This window comes from Nymphalis io, chromosome 30 (genome assembly GCF_905147045.1).
Source record: "Nymphalis io chromosome 30, ilAglIoxx1.1, whole genome shotgun sequence".
NCBI classification, from domain to species: domain Eukaryota; kingdom Metazoa; phylum Arthropoda; class Insecta; order Lepidoptera; family Nymphalidae; genus Nymphalis; species Nymphalis io.
In genome coordinates this window covers 2616912-2636873 of record NC_065917.1, presented here as the reverse complement: position 1 = coordinate 2636873, position 19962 = coordinate 2616912, and the positions used below count along the sequence as shown (strand labels likewise).

General features: G+C 39.5%; 1 protein-coding gene across 2 annotated transcripts; it reads right to left on the bottom strand.

Moving 5' to 3' along the window:
- Nucleotides 1-352: 352 nt before the first annotated feature.
- Nucleotides 353-19303, bottom strand: LOC126779945 (zinc finger protein ZFP2-like). 2 transcript variants are annotated; one of them, XM_050504159.1, is made up of 14 exons: nt 19094-19303; nt 16910-17032; nt 15574-15771; nt 14430-14636; nt 12902-13078; nt 10471-10599; nt 10008-10096; nt 7903-8025; nt 6960-7073; nt 5847-5991; nt 3920-3978; nt 2540-2750; nt 1473-1595; nt 353-448 (listed from the first exon to the last, which is right to left on the bottom strand). In XM_050504159.1, exons 1-14 carry the CDS (start codon nt 19217-19219, stop codon nt 443-445), a joined length of 1830 nt encoding a protein of 609 aa, XP_050360116.1. In that variant the 5' UTR covers nt 19220-19303; the 3' UTR covers nt 353-442. The 2 variants fall into 2 exon arrangements, with proteins under 2 accessions (XP_050360116.1, XP_050360117.1); XM_050504160.1 differs by lacking the exon at nt 2540-2750 and having other exon boundaries at nt 14430-14648.
- Between the last annotated feature and the right edge of the window lie 659 nt (nt 19304-19962).

Genomic DNA, 19962 nt, shown 5'->3' with positions numbered 1-19962 from the left:
CGTGATAGCGACTCAATTTTGGGTAACCAGTATTTTTATATAATCTTTCTGTGTGGATTTATCGCTGCGTTTTATAAAGTCCTCATTTGTGTAATTTATAATTAGATGTTATGTCCATTGTGCCTGTAATTACATAGTAATTTCTACATGAAATAACATCTCATTTCGATTATACACATTTAATTATGAATCCATATGTTTGTTAAAGTTATAATTTTTTCCGCAATAAACGATTATTTCAACACGCGAATGAAAGAAATTTTACAATTCATTTGCAAATAGGGGCATTCTATGTACCCAAGGGCCTGCAGAATAAATATTCTGCCCCTGATTTGAAAATCAAACGAAAACACAATCATACTAGATCATTTATTCAATATTATCACAATTTTCAAGATTCCTCGAGCATTAAAGTTCGTTTCTTGCAAGTACCCTTCCATTTTCATTTCTGTAACAAAACCGTACGTGTTAAAATGCATACTTATATATAAGCAGACGTCTTTTTTGTAATGCCTTGCTAAAAAAACTACTATACCAAAATAGATACAACTTATACTTGAAATTGCAGCTCGTTACCGAGAAGGCATATATAACGTATTTTTTTGGGCCACACGATGGCCACGGCATATCGATTATTCCTTACATGAGACACCTATGAGCCACAAGCCTTGGGAATCAATGTGATATGTCCCTTGTGCTTGTTATACTGGCTCACTCACTATTTTACTGGCTGTTATATTTAATTAACCGCCTATTGGGCCTCAGATCCTGTTTCGAGTTGGAAGTCCAGACTGGAGCCGATATAATTTAAACGCAATAAACTACTATCTTCTATTTCCCTACTATCTAATAACTACCTACTGAACCGATTTTGATGAATTTTCGTATGAAGCAAACTTGAACTTTTTTGTACCTAACACGAACACGAAACCCCACCAAACACGTGCGAAGCCGCAGGCGTTCATTATGTACTCATTAATTTCTAGAGGTATCCGGCATACACCCTACTCATACAAAACCTTCTATTGCACGTGAGCACGTGAAGTTCTATCGCACTATAAGACAAGAGTGCGCTCTCAAAACACCATAATAATTACAGTAACAGCCTGTGAATGTCCCACTGCTGGGCTAAGGCCTCCTCTCCCTTTTTGAGGAGAAGGTTTGGAGCTCATTCCACCACACTGCCCCAATGCGGGTTGGTAGAATACACATGTGGCAGAATTTCAATGAAATCAGACAAATGGAGGTTTCCTCACGATGTTTTACTTCACCGTCGAGCACGAGATGAATTATAAACACAAATTAAGCACATGAAACTTCAGTGGTTCTTGCCCGGGTTTGAACCCACGATCATCGGTTAAGATTCTAACCACTAGTTCATCTCGACTTTTATAATAATTAGATAATCTTAGAAATCAGCCCCCATAGTCGCGTTTGGATCATGAAGCCTTTATTTATAGTATTTAATGTACCTTATGCTTGGCAGCGGAGTGCGCTCGGAGGGCAGAGGCCTGCGCGAAGGCGGCGCCGCAGGGGCATGTGTGCGGGCGCTCCCCTGTGTGTGTACGCATGTGCATACGCAGGACATACTTACGCTGAAAAAGAAACAAAACAAGCTTTAGATTTCGAACTGCTGGACAAATCCTTTCTCTTCCCGGATTCATGCCTAGGCCTACAAGTCTTTCTTTCGCACGCACTTTCTCGAATTAAATGCTGAACACTTGAGCTAGATTCTAGATTTTTCTTCGTAATCAATAGAATACATAGAGACTAGTCTTGCGTTTTTATCAAATCCCTTTTGGGTGTTGTATGTAATTACAAGACGACACAGGTTGTAAGCAAAGTTCTTGGCATGGACTGCCCCTTAGAAATGTAACGACTTTACATAAGACCTTAAAACGTTTCATTATGCCCACAATAAGCCGCACTTATTAATCGATTGTAAATGATTCGAAACCGTTTCTTGCGTATCGTCGCAAACTCGTATCATAGATCTATACAAAGACTTTGATATCGACCGACTCACGAAACCAGCTATTACATTAACTCGCAGCGATACGAGCAGAAGCGCCTCCCACCCCACCGAACACGACCTGGGCCGAGGTGCCATGTCTTAGGAGACACCCTGTAACTATTATTATTATATATATATATTATATTGAAGGATTCAGCCTCCTCCCCCTTTTATATTTTTCTAAACCAATTAAATATATAAAAATGGGAAGGAGCGACATCCTTGACTCCTCTATAGTTTGTTGAACATGTGATCTCTGACGCTCTAAAAGAACACGGTTATTACGAAAACAACATTATTAAGATCCTAACTAACTAGATGAAATCACGAGCCAATGTACTATTTGAATAATAAAAATATGAATATTTAATTTTTTTATAATTAAGGCGGGCAGGGATCCGTTACAACCCTCGGGGTGGAAGTCACGCGGAGCTCGAGACGGATCAAATTTGAAGGCGGAGTTGAGGACGCCCGGTGCCGCTGTACAAACTGTAAGCTGTAGGACCAACATTAAAAAAAAATCACCGAGAAGGCGCGGTCGCACAGCGGGCACGGCAGCGCGCGCGGCGGCTCGGCGTGCGCGCGGCGGCGGTGCCCGCGCAGCGCGTCGGCGCTGCTGTAGCGCCGCGCGCAGCGCTCGCAGCGCGCCGGCTTGTCCGCGCCGTGCGCCGCGCTGCCGTGCGTCGCCAGCGTCGCCGCCGACACGAACCGCTGCTCGCAGTGCGGGCACTGGTACCTGCGTGACGTCACACGTACACTGACCGTGCCGCTCGCGGTTCAGGCACTGGTATGTTTGACGTCACACTTTACACGGCCGTCTAATAGCACATAGGGCTGGCTGGATTCAGAGTTCAAATGTAGGTACCATTTACTCATTAGATATTTTACCGCCAAACGGTAATAGTAGTAGTCAGTATTGTTGTGTTCAGGTTTGAAGTGCGAGTGAATCAGTGCATCAGGCCCAAGGGACATAACATCTTACCTGGGACATTGTTCACGCGGCCATCTGATCCCAAACTAAGAGGAGCTCGTACTATGGAAACCAGACAACTGATATACAACTTTTCTTTTGTAAATACACACTTATATAGATAATTACATCCGGACTCATGACGAACAGACATGTTTAAGCACAAATGTCTGTCCTGGGTGGGAATCGAACCCACAACCTTCGGCGTGAAAGGCATGTATCTACCAACCACGCCAACCGGCTCATCGATTATTTAATATATGTATATCGTTAATGGTGCATTGACGATGTTTTGGTTAATATTTTTTACAGTGTCTATGTGCTCACGATCAGATGGCCCAATTGCTCTTCGGCCTTCCTATCTTATAAAAAAAACGTACTAACAGACTAGTTTGCAATACACAGTGATAATACCCCCTTGCCTCGGTAAAGTCATTAATCTTTAGCCTGTACTATGCACGGTCGTGTCGGATTTGCCGTCCCATCGGATTATATTTGAAGCAAATCAGTCTACACACTTGCCTATTCATATACATGATCAGTATATTAATATAAATATTAAGCTTTTATTTAACTAGCAGTATTTCTTTGTTCTCAAGATAAAATGTTGTAAGCTGAAATAGAACCACTTCTCATTATCCTACGGAGTTGAAATTTCACAATTCAGTTATGATGAGAATACATTTTTATGGTGATCATGACCACCGACGCCCAGGATTGACTCGGACGAAACTCCCCAACAGTTAACAGCATGTATATAAAAGCGTGTGCCAAAAAATGATTCTTCGCTACTGACAATTTATTTGGGTAACAGTTATGTCACCGGAAGTCCTAACGTCATCGTATTACTGGATCCGGCTGGGATTGACGTATCTTGTAACCATTAACAGCATAGACAAGAATTGCATTTTTAAAACGTTTAAACACAAACTCACTTGTACGATGACGAGTCCCGGTGTCTCTTAGCTCGTTGTAAGTGCTGTTTCAAATTATCCTAAAAATAAGATTTAAATAAAACTATATTTATAATAGTGACATTATCTATGGCGACTGGGACCACTGATGAATTAAATTAAGAAAAAATAAAACCTTTTTTTAGTATTCTCGGTGGTTGGGCTTTATGCAAGCCCGTCTGGTTAGGTACCCACTCATCAGATATTCCATCGCTAAACAGCAATACTTGGTATTGTTGTATTCCGGTTTGTAGGGTGAGTGAGCCAGTGTAACTATAGGCACAAGGGACATAAAATCTTAGTTCCCAAGGTTGGTGGCGCATTGGCTATAAGCGATGGTTGACATTTCTTAGAATGCCAATGCCAATTGGTATGTGGTCACCAACGCCCATAGACATTGTAAGATATGTTAATGAACCTCGGGAACTAAGATGTTATGTCCCTTGTGCCTGTAGTTACACTGGCTCACTCACCCTTCAAACCGGAACACAACAATACCAAGTACTGATGTTTTGCGGTGGAACATCTGATGAGTGGGTGGAATTTACCCACTCATTTGTGGAGCTTGCACAAAACCCTACCACCAGTGAAGGTTATTATTTCTTGCAATGTCAGTGTATATGGTTAATGGTAACCAATTACCAATAAACCATTTACCTATCAGCCTATCAATATAGACTAATATTATATTATAAATTCGAACGTAACTTTGTCTATCAACCTGACCGTCTGTTTGTACCGCTTTCACTACTAAACTACTTAATCGATTTCGATGAAATTCGATACAAACCAAGCTTAAACCCTAAGTAAGGATATAGGGTACATTTTTTTTTAAAATTTTATTAAGGACCATCAGCAGTCACCACACTTTTACACGTAATAATAAAACAAATATATATATAATATTTTTTATAATACTAAATTACTAAAAAAAAAATTATCACATTTCTATAGAAAAAAAAATATATATATATTTAATAACATTGAAAATAAAGCCGTAAATATTATAATTAACGAGTGCACTAATTTCATTTATCACATTAAAATATATATAATAAAATAATTTAAATAAGAAGACAATAAATAGTATTTAATTAAAAATTTCAAAATTTAAGTTGAAAATAAAAACTTCAAATACATTTTTTTAAACTAACTAACTAAAGTAACGTTTAAGAAATTAATGAAAAAAATGTATTAACATGCTCGCTTGCTTGAACATATTATGTTTGTTCGTAATTAGAATTCTGATAATAACTCTAGAATTATTTTTTTTGTATATATTAATGTAATGTAATAATATTCCACCAACCCGCATTGGAGCAGTGTAGTGGAATAAGCTGCTAACCTTCTCCTCAAAAAGGGAGAGGAGGCCTTAAGCCCAGCAGTGGGACATTTACAGGCTGTTACTGTACATTAGTATATATTAATGGAGTCCTCAAATATTTCAAATGACATTGAGTATTTATTATACGTTTTACCTAATTTTACAAGAGGTGCATTTTGTCCTAGCTTAGTTTTAGATGGTCCAATGTAAAATACACTTATTGGATAACGTGGACATACTTTTCCCTAGGCACACTGAAATTTATTCCCCTAAGAATTTGAGGGCAGTCAATCTTATTTCTGACTATTTTGTACAAGAACAAAAGATCTATGAGAATTCTACGTTTTGAAAGGCTGTTTCAATACCAACCCCCCCCCCCTATAACATGCGGCTGAAAACTAGTTCAATCAATCAATCAATCAATCAATCAACAGCCAATCGTTGTCCACTGCTGAACATAGGCCTCTCCCAAGGTGCGCCAAAGCTCCCTGTCCTCCGCCTTCCGCATCCAGTTGGTGCCCGCCACCTTCTTAAGGTCGTCGGTCCACCTGGCTGGTTCAATATAAAATAAAAACCGTTACTCACCATCGATTTGAACATTACATCGCATTCCACGCAATAGTAGTCCATCCGTTCGTGGACCGACCGCATGTGTTTCGTCAGCTGCGTGGCGTAGACGAACGAGCTCGTGCATACATCGCATTGATGCAACTTCTTGCTATCGTGACGCCTTATTTGAGGAGAAATTGCGTTTAGAATTACGTAACGATTGGATGAAAGGATGAACGTTTCAGGTAATACAATAATATTTGACATACATGACACTTTCGTACAATGTTATATGTTACACTTGATCGCATCAAATTAGTTCCTTACTTTGTGGTAGGGCTTTGTGCGAGTCAATCTGGGTACGAACCACCCATTCATCAGGTATTCTAACGCCAAACATCATACTTAGTAGCATTGCGTTCTGGCTTGAACGGTTAGTAAGCCAGTGTAATTAAAGGGCCAATCAATACTAATCTTACTTCCCAAGGATGGTAGCACATTGACGATGCTAGGTATAGTTAATATTTTTTACAGCGCCAATCTTAACCGATGATCGTGGGTTCAAACCCGAGCAAGCACCACTGAATTTTCATGTGCTTAATTTGTGGTATAATTCATTTCGTGCTTGACGGTGAAGGAAAACATCGTGAGGAAATTTGCATGTGTCTAATTTCACTGAAATTCTGCCACATGTGTATTCCACCAACCCGCTTTGGAGCAGCGTAGTGGAATAAGCTCCAAAAACCTTCTCCTCAAAAAAAAAAAGGGAGAGGAGGCCTTAGCCCAGCAGTGGGACATTCACAAACTGTTACTGTACAGCCCCAATGCATATGGGCATTGCAGAGGAAAGCTACAGATCGATCTCAGAGGCCTAAATCATTCCGTTCGAATAACAACGCGATTTACTTGCCCACGATTAGAATTATAATGAATAGATATTACAGACGACACGACGACACAAGTATACTTAGTGGGATTTTTTTATGTATTGAAAGTAAAAATAACGCCATCTAGTGACAATGATCGGAAAATAACAAATCTTACTCTGACGTCATTACGCTCGAACTCTTCACTTATCTACCGTGTACCGAGCGCACACACAAACACACGAAAACGTATATACACAAAGATACATAATAGATGGCTTACATAACATGAACCCTTAGCGACTCCTTACTCTTATATAATTTCCCGCACAGTTTACACTTCAGTGGCTCGTTTGTCGAATGCAACCTCACGTGTCTTTGCATCACGGTACGCTTACTGAAATAAAAAAAATATAGGACCTTATTTGAAATACCCATTTATTTATTTATTATTTATTTAAATTTCTGAAAAAAAAATAATATTATGATATAATAATATAAATTAATATGACAAATTCATAAAAAGTATTTTAAAATATAATATACAGGGTTATTGGTAATTCGACGTGTTTAGGAAGTGATAGGGGTGACCATTTGCGATAATTTTAACCCCCCATATGTATAGTAAAGTGAACCGATTTTGAGTTATTACTTTTTTTTAGCTTTTTTTAAAATAAGTCAAAAATACAACATCAAAAATTTATTAAACAAAAATGGATCAATTTAAATCTATTTTTTTCTTCTGATTTATAAAAACGATTAAAAAATTGTTATTTATAAATATTAAAACAACAATTATCGGGCCGAATTTAAAAATGCGAGACGAAAAACGATATTACATCAATATTTTTTTAAGTTTTTTTTCTACTGAAATGCCTTAAAACAAAAACAAAAAAAAACCGTTTTAAAACTTGTTTTGAAGATTATTTTAAAAACATAACCGTTTTCTTAGCTCTCTAAGAATGCATAACAACTAAAAAATGAACTGTGGAGTCAGTGTGTAACTACCGTCACAAGGAAAATAATATCATAGTTCCCAAATTCGGTGGCGCATTGGCGATGCAAGGTATGATTAATATTTCTCAACAGCCATTATCTGTGCGCGGTGGTAACCAATTCACATATATAGGCAAACATGTCCGCCTACCATTAACATTAATAATTAACTTAATAAATCTGGGGCACTTAGGACATCCGCATGGTGATAGACAAAATTTTATACGTACTTAGTGGTGTGGGGGCAATTGGGACATCTGTACAGCGCAGCTGAATCCGTATGCTCCAATGAGTAGTGCTCGAGTATGTGTTGCCGTGACAGTCTTACTAAATCGCACAATTTACATTTATATCTGAAAAACGTTGTATCGTTAGCGATTATCTCTGGACAATATCACTGGCAGCGTACATTGCTCGGTGCGTCACGGTAGGATGCGCAAGCGATCCCGTGACGCCCCTTCGACAAGACGGAGTGGGTACCGCTGTTTTTTTTAGTGGGTATTCCGGCGCCTTCAGTGCCGGCGAGCCCCACATACCCCCCCACCTCATGTGGGGGAAACGCGTAAATGCGTTTTTCCAGCGGAAAAAAAAAGCATACATTGCTGTCACGAGCTTCTTTTGTTTTTTTTTTATTATTATTTTACGCGCGGTTCACATTGTAACTGTTATCTGTCAGTGTGCGATATCGATGTGTTCTGTGAATGATTTTTATCACATCACATTCATGTGCTTAATTTAATTTTTGTTTATAATTCATCGCGTGCTATACAGTGAAGGAAAACATCGTGAGGAAACCTGCATGTGTCTAATTTCAATGAAATTCTGCCACATATGTATTCCACCAAACCGCATTGGAGTAGAGTGGTGGAATAAGCTGCAAACCTTCTACTCAAAAAGAGGAAAGCGTAACAAACAAACGCACTTAAGCATTAATAATATTAGTTAGGTTAGGCTAATAAGAGCTTATTGATCCGCCGCGGGGCCTCAAGCCTTGACGCCCAGCCTCCAGTGGCGGACTCGGGGGAGTCCGTCACGGTACGGGACTGAGATAAAGTGGAGGAAGGCGCGCCCTACCATCATGGCGCGCTTTCGAGTTGGGTTGCTTTCCAAATAGCGACGACCGCTGGCGGGGTTGCGGTTGTAAGTCACAACGTTCCCGTGACCCCGTCGCCTTGCGGAGAGACGGAATTCTGGAGAGGTTTTAGTGGGTAGGACGGGGCCGTCTGCCCCGTAAGTCCCACATACCCGTACCGATCCCCCCGGACCGGGCGGGAGGCGTAAATGCCTTTCTTCCACGAAAAAAAAAAGAAAAAAAACGGCTAATAAGAGCTATTTTGAATCGACATGTTACAATATTATATAGTCTACATAAAACGTTTATATATTAATATTATACATATAACTCTATCGGTTAACGTGATGCATTGAATAAATATTAATTAATTATACACCTAAACCTTCCTCATGAACCACCTCGGCCATTGGTGAAAACCGTATGACAATCTGTTCGGTAGTTTTTGAGTCTATTGCAGATAAACAGACAGACAGACTCAGCGGGGGCACTTTGTTTAATATATATGTCGCAGATTCAAATGGCCGCCAATGTCGTCCAATATGTTGATTTTATTAAATCAGTCAGCGCGCACGTCCGCCGCTGGCGCTGTCCCGAGAGCAAGAGACCGCGGGGGTCGCTCGACAAAACGATCACACGCGCTACTGACATACTCCTTTATATTTTATACTGGTGGTAGGGCTTTGTGCAAGCTCGTCTGGGTAGGTACCACCCACTCATCAGATATTCTACCGCAAAACAGCAATACTTGATATTGTTGTGTTCCGGTTTGAAGGGTGAGTGAGCCAGTGTAATTACAGGCACAAGGGACATAAAATCTTAGTTCCCAAGGTTGGTGGCGCATTGGATATGTAAGCGAAGGTTGACATTTCTTACAATGCCAATGTCTAAGAGCGTTGGTGACCACTTACCATCAGGTGGCCCATATGCTCGTCCGCCTTCCTATTCTATAAAAAAAAAAAAAAATACTTCCATTAGTCGGCTACATAATATAATAGGCACCCGTCTTATATTTTTCACACTTGACGTTGGACAACCGACCAACCTACATGACATACATCACGTTGTGTGGTGTTGCTATTCTAATAAGTGACGTCGTATACCCGCTTAAATTTATTATCTCTGACATGTATATAATATATAATGATATAAGGCAACCACCGATTCGTGACATAGATTCTAACGAGAATAACCGACAAGAACTTCAATAAAAGACATACATATATAGACATACATGTATATCATAGTCAACTAAATACTTACCTCGTTGAATGCGACTTCATATGACCCCGTAATGACACCTTACTCGGACAATATTGTTCACAGAGCTCGCATTGAAACGGACCATTGCTCTGAAAATACAGAGAATTTCTCTTATCATTTTAAACGATTCAAAATCTCTACACTCCCTAAGGGTGACCAAAATTCAGAGCATCACGGTAGCATGCGCAAGCGATCCTGTGGCGTTCCTCGGAAAAGATACCGCTGGGTATTTTAGTGGGTATTCCGGTGTTCGGAACGCACTCGGCGCCTGGACACCGGCGAGTCCCACATACCCCCCCCCCCCCACTGTTAACGATAAACGTAACGCGTTTTTCCAGCGATAAAAAAAAACAATTTGCACAATTGTACATTTCATTAAAATCAATTTATCATTAAAGCACTTACCCAGGCTTTGTGTAGAGCACAGAGACATAGTGAGTCTGGGTAATACCATCATACTTACAGGGGAATGTTTTTCCATATGTGATTGCAGAACATCTTCGAAGTTGAAACCTTTGACGCACTTCTCACACTTATATGGTAGTATTTTGTACTTCTCGCTGTTCGAATTTTGCTTCATTTCTTCCATTATCTAAATATATGTAATGAAATAATTGTAATATTTCTTTAATGTTTAAATATTCCTTCACACTGGTTTAAATTTAAGTTTCGCAATCCAGTGGTTGGGAGGGTGGTAGGTTTTAGAGCGAGCTGCCGAAAGAGCCCTGATACGTCGCGAGCAACTCTCGTTAATGCTTTAAATGGTGTATAGCTTTACGAGACTGCCTCGTTGGTCTAGTGGCTTGATGTATGGCCGCAGACACGGAGGTCCTGTGTTCAATTCCCAGGTCAGGCCAATAAAAGTTATTGGGTTTTTCTGTCAGAAAATTCTCAGTAGCAGTCCGGAGTTTAGAAGTTGGAAGTGTGTACACTCCCGTGCCTCGGAAAGCGCGTAAAGCCGTTGGTCCTGCGCCTGAACTCTTTCCGGTCGTGTCGGATTGCCGTCCCATCGGGTTATGAGAGTTAGAGAATAGAGAGTGCACCTCTGTTTGCGCACACACTTGTGCACTATAATATCATTTGCGCAGTTTTCCCCTCTTCCCTCCCTCTGAGGTACTCCGCTAGTGATGCAAAGCAAAATCGCCATGCTGGGATTGAGGTTCGCTGCAACCTTAGTCCAAGGGATTACATCGAGGCTGTTATAAAAACAGCTTCACGGAAACTCGGAGTTCTTAACAAGGTGCGGCGTTTTTTCACGCCACAACAACTGTGCCTGCTATACAAAACACAGGTACGGTCTTGCGTGGAATATTGCTCGCACCTTTGAGATGGCTTCGCTAAGTACCTACTTGAGGCCTTGGACCGGTTGCAGGGACGTGCCGTACGCATTATTGGCGACGTTAAGGTCACAAACACCCTTGAACCTTTACAATTGCGTCGTGAGATAGCAGCACTGAGCGCTTTCTACCGACTGTATCACGGCGAGTGCTCTGAGGAATTATTCTCTCTAATTGCTGCTTCCCCCTTCCTTCTTAAGACCACGCGAGCTGGTTCTCAATGTCACCGCCTAACTGTGACATCAATTCCATCGCGAACAAAGAAATTTGGCAACTCCTTTCTTTGTCGCACTTCCAACAAATGGAATTCCTTACCAGCTCACGTGTTCCCCTCCTCTTACAACCCGGCTTCCTTCAAACGAGGCGTGAAGAGGCATCTTGCGGGCCGGCAAGGCGGCTAGTGCAGAACGTTTTTCCCGTCTGTACTGGCCGTCGTCGCGTTTAGACTCTACTACCACTTACCATCAGGTGGAGTAGAGTCATTTGCCCTCCCGGCGAATATAAAAAAAAAAAAAAAAGTTGGCTAATCTCTCTTGAGATTGGCCGAAATCGGTCTGGAGGACATTATTATTATTATTTGCTTTACGAGAGTCCTGCTTCCCTATGATAAGCACTTTATTTTACGTAATAGTAAAAAAATACAGTTCCCGACAGCCCATAAAATCCAACAGGCCTGCTGTTACGGTAACAGTAAACAGTAACGGAATGTAAGGAACGGTTAATGTATTATAAATCGCAAATATTTATGGGCGGTGGTGACCAATTACCATTAGGTGGGACTTTTTTATATAATAACAAGCTAATCGTCCGGGTTTCCCACGGGTTGATAAAAATAAAAATGTATTTAGGATAGGATTTGCGTAAAATCCGTTCTTAGTGAGCGTCTACGTCGGGGAAGAAGTGTGACAAATTTCAAGTCCATCAGACGGATAGTTTAGGAAGTCTCGTGATGAGTTAAGGATTAGTAAGCTAGGTGGAGTGACGATATACGCAAAGTGGATGAGAAGATTGAGAGCTGAAGATCGAGCTGGCGTGCCATTGGATAGGCCTCATTCCAGCAGTCGACGATAAAAGGATGATGATGATATATAGATAATAGGCTGATCCCTTACTCGTCGGTTTCATCACACGTTTAGCAGGGACCTAGCTCTTAAAGTTAGACACTTAAGATTCGTCGTAATTATTGTGATGCAATCAGAACAATACTGGACATTACTGTTTGATGGTAGAATAAGTAATGACTGGAACCTACACAGACGAGCTTGCACAGAGACCAACTAACAGGAATACTAAGCCAAATTACTGTACTTAAAATCATGTGATCTTTTTTTCTAAATAAGGGAGAGGGGGCTATGACTTCACGGTAGCATGCGAAAGCGATCCCGTGGTGCTCCTCGTTAAGACGGAAAGGGTACCGCTGGTTCTTTAGTGGGTATTCCGATGTTCGGGGCGTACTCGGCGCCTTGGACACCGGCGAGCCCCAAAAACGCCCTACTGTTCCCGTGAGGGAAACGCGTAACACGTTTTTCCAGCAATACAAAAAAGGTGGGCTATTACCTGTTCTTTAGTTAGTTTGATGACGACATACTCATTCGTCTCGGTCACCATTCTTGTCGTGAATCCTTCTTTAACATGTTTCTTCTTGGGTTTCTTTGTTTTACCGTTTGGTCTATCCGTCTGTGCTATATCTTCGAAACCTTCTATTTTAACTTCCATTTTCATGTTGGATTTATCCTAAAATATACCATAGATGATTTAATATGAGATGCAAAAGCGTCGACAATGGAAGCTGGTCTTCCTGGATCATGTCGAGTGTTCTTTGATAATTGTCAGTCTTCGACAACGGCAGAAATTCTTAAAGAAAATATTAATCAGTGCAGAACATATGCACAAGTGCGTGCGCAAACATAATATGGTGTTTGTAACGGGGTCATTATTTAAAAAGTAATAATAATATCCTCCAGACCGATTTCGGTTATGGCGGCAAGAGAGATCACTGGTGGTACAGCTTTGTGCAAGCTCGTCTGGGTAGGTACCACCCACTCCTCAGATATTCTACCGCAAAACAGCAGTACTCGGTATTGTTGTGTTCCAGTTTGAAGGGTGAGTGAGCCAGTGTAATTACAAGGGACATAAAATTTTAGTTTCCAAGGTTGGTGGCGCATTGGTGATGTAAGCGATGGTTAACATTGCTTACATGCCAATGTCTATGGGCGTTGGTGACCAGTTACCATCAGGTGGCCTCATTGCTCGTCCGCCTTCCTATTCTATATAAAAAAAAGATTAGCCAACTGCGCAGGAGATATTATAGTGCAAGAGTATGTGTGCAAACAGGTGCACTCTCTATTCCCTAACTCTCATAATCCAATGGGACGGCAATCCGACACGACCGGAAAGATTTCAGACGCAGGACCAACGGCTTTACGTGCTTTCCGAGGCACGGGAGTGTACACACTTCCAACTTTCAGACTCCGGGCTGCTACTAAGAAGTTTCTAACAGAAAAACCTAATAACTTTTTATTGGCCCGACCTGGGAATTGAACCCAGGGCCTCCGGCCTGCGGCCTTACATCAAGCCACTAGACCGAAGAGCAGTTTATTTGGAAAAGTATATTGTTTTTAGAAAAAAACTATTTCAAATAGTGGTTTTGACATTTCGTTCGTGTCTGAGCAGTTAACATTATATAAGTTATGAATAAAAAACTGCGACAAAACTAATCTGGTTTCACTAAGTTTTTGGAGATTTATTTTTTTAATAATATTAGAAAGTAGACGAGCAGTTTATTTTGTGTAATTAAACTGGCTGAGCCTCACCAGCTCGACATATATGGGACACTTCGATTGCATAATGACCCCGTTACAAGCACTATACACAGACACTTAAACCCTATTCCCGTGCTCTCACAATCCATGACTGGAAATATATCAGCCACGAGTATAAACGCTACCAACTTCAAGCAGCTAATCTAAGACGCAGCCAGAATTCCTGGGATCATATCCCGTGATAAGCACATGAGCTCTGAAAGAACATGAAGCCTTTCTTCTTCAGCTAAAGCACAATCTATATGTCTTTGATGTAAACTTACCAATTCCTCATCATCATAACGATCATTACAATCATCACCGTTGCTAGGATTGAGAAATATTAACGGTATGTCATCGTCATCATCATCCTCGTTTTTAAGATTGTCTTCTAATTTCAAATCTGTATCACTATCAGGTCCTACGTAATAGTACGTTATTACTGATGTACCCAAACGATCTATTCTAACTTTAGGGGAACCTTCTGGAACCTGAAAAGAAAACTGATTCCACAAAAGCTATCATATTATCGTTAATATTTTAGTTTAATGTTAGGAATATATCAAAATTATAAAACTACCATACAGTAACAGCCTGTGAATGACCCAGAGGAGCCTTAGTCCTGCTGGGCTAAGGCGTCCTCTCCTTTTTGAGGGTTTGGAGCTTATTCCACCACGCTGCTCCAATGCGGCATGGTGGAATACACATGTGGCAAAATTTCAATGAAATTCGACACATGCAAGTTTCCTCACGATGTTTTCCTTCACCGTAAAGCACGAGATTAATTATAATAACAAACTACATTGTAATTACAGGCACAAGGGACATAACATCTTAGTTCCCAAGGTTAGTGGCACATTGGTGACCACTTACCATCAGGTGGCCCATATGCTCGTCCGCCTTTCTATTCTATAAAAAAATAATTTTGCACATGAAAATTCAGTGGTGCCCGGGTTTGAACCCACAATTATCGGTTAAGATGTACGCGTTCTAATCACTGGGCCATCTCGGCTACTACTACTACTATAAAATGTACTAAAAATTGTCTATGTTTTGATCGCGATATCTTTGAGAAGATTGACAGTCTGCCTCAAGGCTGCGTATGAAGGTCTATGTCAGTTAACTTAGTGACAGTTAATACATTAATAGTATATAGGTTTATATACAAAGAATAAAGGCCAAAAATAACAATACACGAACCAAAATTCAGTGTTCTGTTAAGAATTTCATGAAAACAATCTTTTCTGATATGTATTACGATTTGAAACCCATGATAGGTCTGCGATCATTTAAGCGAACCACAGACAAATACCAAATTGATGGTGACACATCTCTCGTCCGTCTTATAAAAAAGAATCTTTCAGTGCCAGACCAAAATTGCGTTAGTTCTACATCAGTTAAAAAACAATATCTATGATCTAATCTTACCAATTCCTCATCGTAATAATCATCACAGTCTTCATCACCGTTATTGGCATTTAATAACGGTATCTCATCATCTTTTGTCTCGTTTTTAAGATCACCTTCTTCTTTAAAATCTACATCATTACGAGTTCCTACATAATTGTATGTTGTTTTCGATGTACCCAAACGATCACATCCTACTTTCGGTAGTATTTCTGGACCCTAAAAATAATGCAGATCAAGTCAAAGCAATTTGAAATTAAACATTACCATAAATAAAATATAGCCGAGATGGCCCAGTGGTAAGAACGCGTGAATCTTAACCGATGATCGTGGGTTCAAGCCCGGGCAAGCACCACTGACTTTTCATGTGCTTAATTTGTAATTATAATTCATCTCGTGCTTTACGGTGAAGGAAAACATCGTGAGGAAACCTGCACATGCAGGTGCATGTGCAGGTTTCAATAATTTCATTTCCTAATTTCATTGAAATTCTGCCACATGTGTATTCCACCAACCCGCACTGGAGCAGCGTGGTGGAATAAGCTCCAAACCTTCTCCTCAAAAAGAGGAGAGGAGGCCTTTAGCCCAGCAGTGGGACATTCACAGGCTGTTACGGTTACGGAAGGTTTGTGAGGTTGTAGGGGGTAATCTCTGGATCTACTGAAGCAATTAAGAGAATTATTTTACCAATAGAAAGCTACATTATTTGTTAGTGACATAGGCTATATATTAACCCGAAAAATGAAAAGACTTTTTCGTGGTAGTCGGATGTCGTGACCAACGCGACTTTTGACAGTCAGGTAATAAATTATAGCACTCAGTACTAACCGAACCACAATCATAATTTCATCACAATTAAAAATGTTTACCGCCCAACGAAGTGGGCACGGGTCGGCTAGTGGCTGATATGTAACGAACCACTGAGAGTCTTGGGAGCTAAAGAAAGACCTGTTGTGACGTAACACTGGTTCAGATTTAATTTTTGATGTATAAACATTTTAGCGCTCGACACACGGTAGCTTAGACTTCGAGCGTCAGACGAGTAAGCGTAAGATTTCGAGCGTCAGATGACGTCAGCGTGAGATTTTTTATTTAAACATCAATTCTCGTGACTACCTTGGCACTTAAACCATTTTTCAGTTTTTGGCAAAACCATATATATAATTATACCCATTTTAATGTAACTTTCCAAGTTTCGAAAACAACTTCATCCCCTGGTTTTGAGAAGAAGCTTAAGAGCTTAACCCACCATACTGGTCTGCAATAGGAGTTGGTGGATACACATGTGACCGAATATCATATATAGCATAACAGATACAGTTATATATATATATATATATGGCAATAAAATACTTACTTTACTAAGAGCCTCCTTTATAATAGCGTCGGAGAGTCGACATTGCTCAATAAATTTGACAATTCTTCGCAGGAAACTCTTACAGTATATACAAATATACATAATAACCAATGGATCTTCTACCTAAAACATGATTATAACCAATTAAAACCTTAGCAAACGTCTATACAAATAAATAATAAATAAACTGCCCCATGATTGATATAACTTGTAAGCCCCATAAAAACTGGTGGGGCACAATTTGTTTTGTTGGGCCTAGGCCGCACTTATCGCTATGAATTTCGAACGAGAAAAATTTCGCCTTCAGCCTACGATAATTGTGCGTGTGAACATGCATCATCGCGAGGATAATTGCTAATAAGGTCTAACTGTTATCGTTACATACGTCTTATTGGTTGCGTTCGGTGCGCGATCGAAGTGTAGCCGCACAACCAAAGTGCATCGCGATAAAACTCTGATGCGTGAGAGCTTACCGACAGTGGAACAGAATGTGTTCGGCTTCGCCGGCGCCTAAGTCTAAGATATTTCTTATATTATAGAAGATTTGGCTCCATATATCGCGGTGTATGCGGCCTAAGCGTTATAGATACGCTTCTGTGTACAACAGAGCAGGATATAACATAAATGGACTGTGTGTTGGGCCATTTGTAATGAGTTTTTTTTTTTAAATATATTATAGGTAGGCAGATGGGCCAATGAGCCGATTGATGGCAAGTGGTTAGAGCCACCCATAGACATTGGCACTGTAAGAAATACTAATCATCCCTTACATAGCCAATATGCTTTAGGAACTAAGATATTATGTCCCTTGTGCCTGTAGGTATACTTACTCACTAACCCTTCCAACCAAAATACAATACTATGGGCATGGTGACCACTTACAATCAGGTGGCACATATGCTCGTCCGCCTACCTATTCTATAAAAATAAAGTCTTTACTGTATGAAGCTACCTCCAAGTACATTACTTTGTAAGTTAAGTTTCTAAACTTAAGAGAAAACTAAAACTATTTTAATCATTTTCTCATCCTGTTCAACACTTATTATGACTTGAATATCTATTTGCGAAAAAAATAAAAAACAAAAAAATTGTCTCCACTTGCCGAGTGCTTTGAAATAAATTTATTAATGGTTGTTCAAATAGAATAGTGTAATATACCATTAGCAGGTTTTTTTCTTTATGTTATAAGTAGGTGGACGGGTAAATGGGTTACTTATTGTTAAGAGATCACCACCGTCCATGGACGTTCGTGATGTAATAAACATTGACGACTTCTTACTTTCTTGCTTTCAGAGCAACAGTCAGAAAGAAGCTGCATGGGGACTTAGTTTTATAATGTTTAATGGGACTGCCTTGTTGGTCTAGTGGCTAGAAGTAAGGCCGCAGACCAGGAGGTTCTGGGTTCAAATCCCAGGTCCCAGAGTTCAAACCCAAGGTTGCGCACACACTTGTGCACTACAATATGTCCTGCGCAGTTAGCTAATGTATCTTAAGAATGGCCGCTGTGGCAGAAATTGTTCAGGAGGATCCTTATAATATATAGTGAGAATGCTAATGTAGTTGTGTCTTGTTTCTTATTTGTATTTTAAGCTTTAATTTTATGTACAAGGGGTTTTGTAGTAGTCATTATAGCTTACAATTTCCTAAAATAATATGTTAATTTGTTTTTATAGACTCAGAACTTTAAATTAAATGAATGATAATATTTAATTCATATAGTATTGAGTTTAATTTTTTATATTAAAATATAATAATGATAATTGGACTGGGACATTATTCACACACGGCCATCTAAACCCAAATTAAGCAGAGCTTGTACTATGGAAACTGGACAACTGATATACTACACATACTCTTTGTCTTTTGTAAATATATACTTAGATATAATTAGAATTAGTTATATTATTAACACAGACTCGGGACAAACAGACATGTTCATGCAAACAAATTGCTGTCCTGGGTGGGAATCGAACCCACAACCTTTGGCATGAAAGGCAAGTATCTACCAACCACCCCAACCGGCCCGTCGATAAATATTAGTTTGGTTCATGCTTTATTCTTAATAAGAGCAAATTTAAAAGCGCATTTGCTCGTTCGCTCTACCTTCAACAAAAGATCTGAATTGATGTTATGTACACAGATTTGGGCACAAAAATGATTTTAGTAGAATTTAATAACTTTTACCTTCGGTATAAATAAGCGGTAACTTTTTAAATCTTCTACAGACATGGGATGGATATAGACGCCAGTTCTTAGACAAGTTTGGCATATTTCCATAGTATTATATGTTACTGATAGGTTAACATTCATAAGCACTAATCTTTCTTTCTTTAATAATTCATATAATAATTAATTTGTAATATAAATCACAAACAACAAACAAAACCCATTAGAACAAAACAAATATCGTGTTTTATGTCTAATGTGAAATGTCAAAGTCAAATTTAAATATATTTTTTTTATTTCGATACTTCAAGCAAAAGCAGTCCGCCATAAAGCCAACAAAAGTTATTTTAAAATATTTACCCCTATTATATTTTTGCCTTATTTAGATTTTTTTTTCGGAAACACATTTCCAATTAACTTTCTCTGAAATAAATCTAGAAAGTCAATTTAATCTACTATTAATAATTATCGTATGGAATTGATAATATAGTACAGTAAACAGTAACAGCCTGTAAATGTCCCACTGCTGGGCTAAGGCCTCCTCTCCCTTTTTGAGGAGAAGGTCTTGGAGCTTATCCCACCACGCTGCTCCAATGCGGGTTGGTGGAATACACATGTGGCAGAATTTCAGTGAAATTAAACACATGCAGGTTTCCTCGCGATGTCCTTCACCGTCGAGCACGAGATGAATTATAATCACAAATTATGTACATGAAAATTCAGTGGTGCTTGCCCTTACTTACCACTGGGCCATCTCAGCTATTGATAATATATTCATAATATATTATTTCCACATATACTTTATTTAATTAGTTTTTCACTTATTGACCTTAGAATCTAACTTTTTAGAATACATAAGATATTACTTTAAAATGTTTAATACAAAA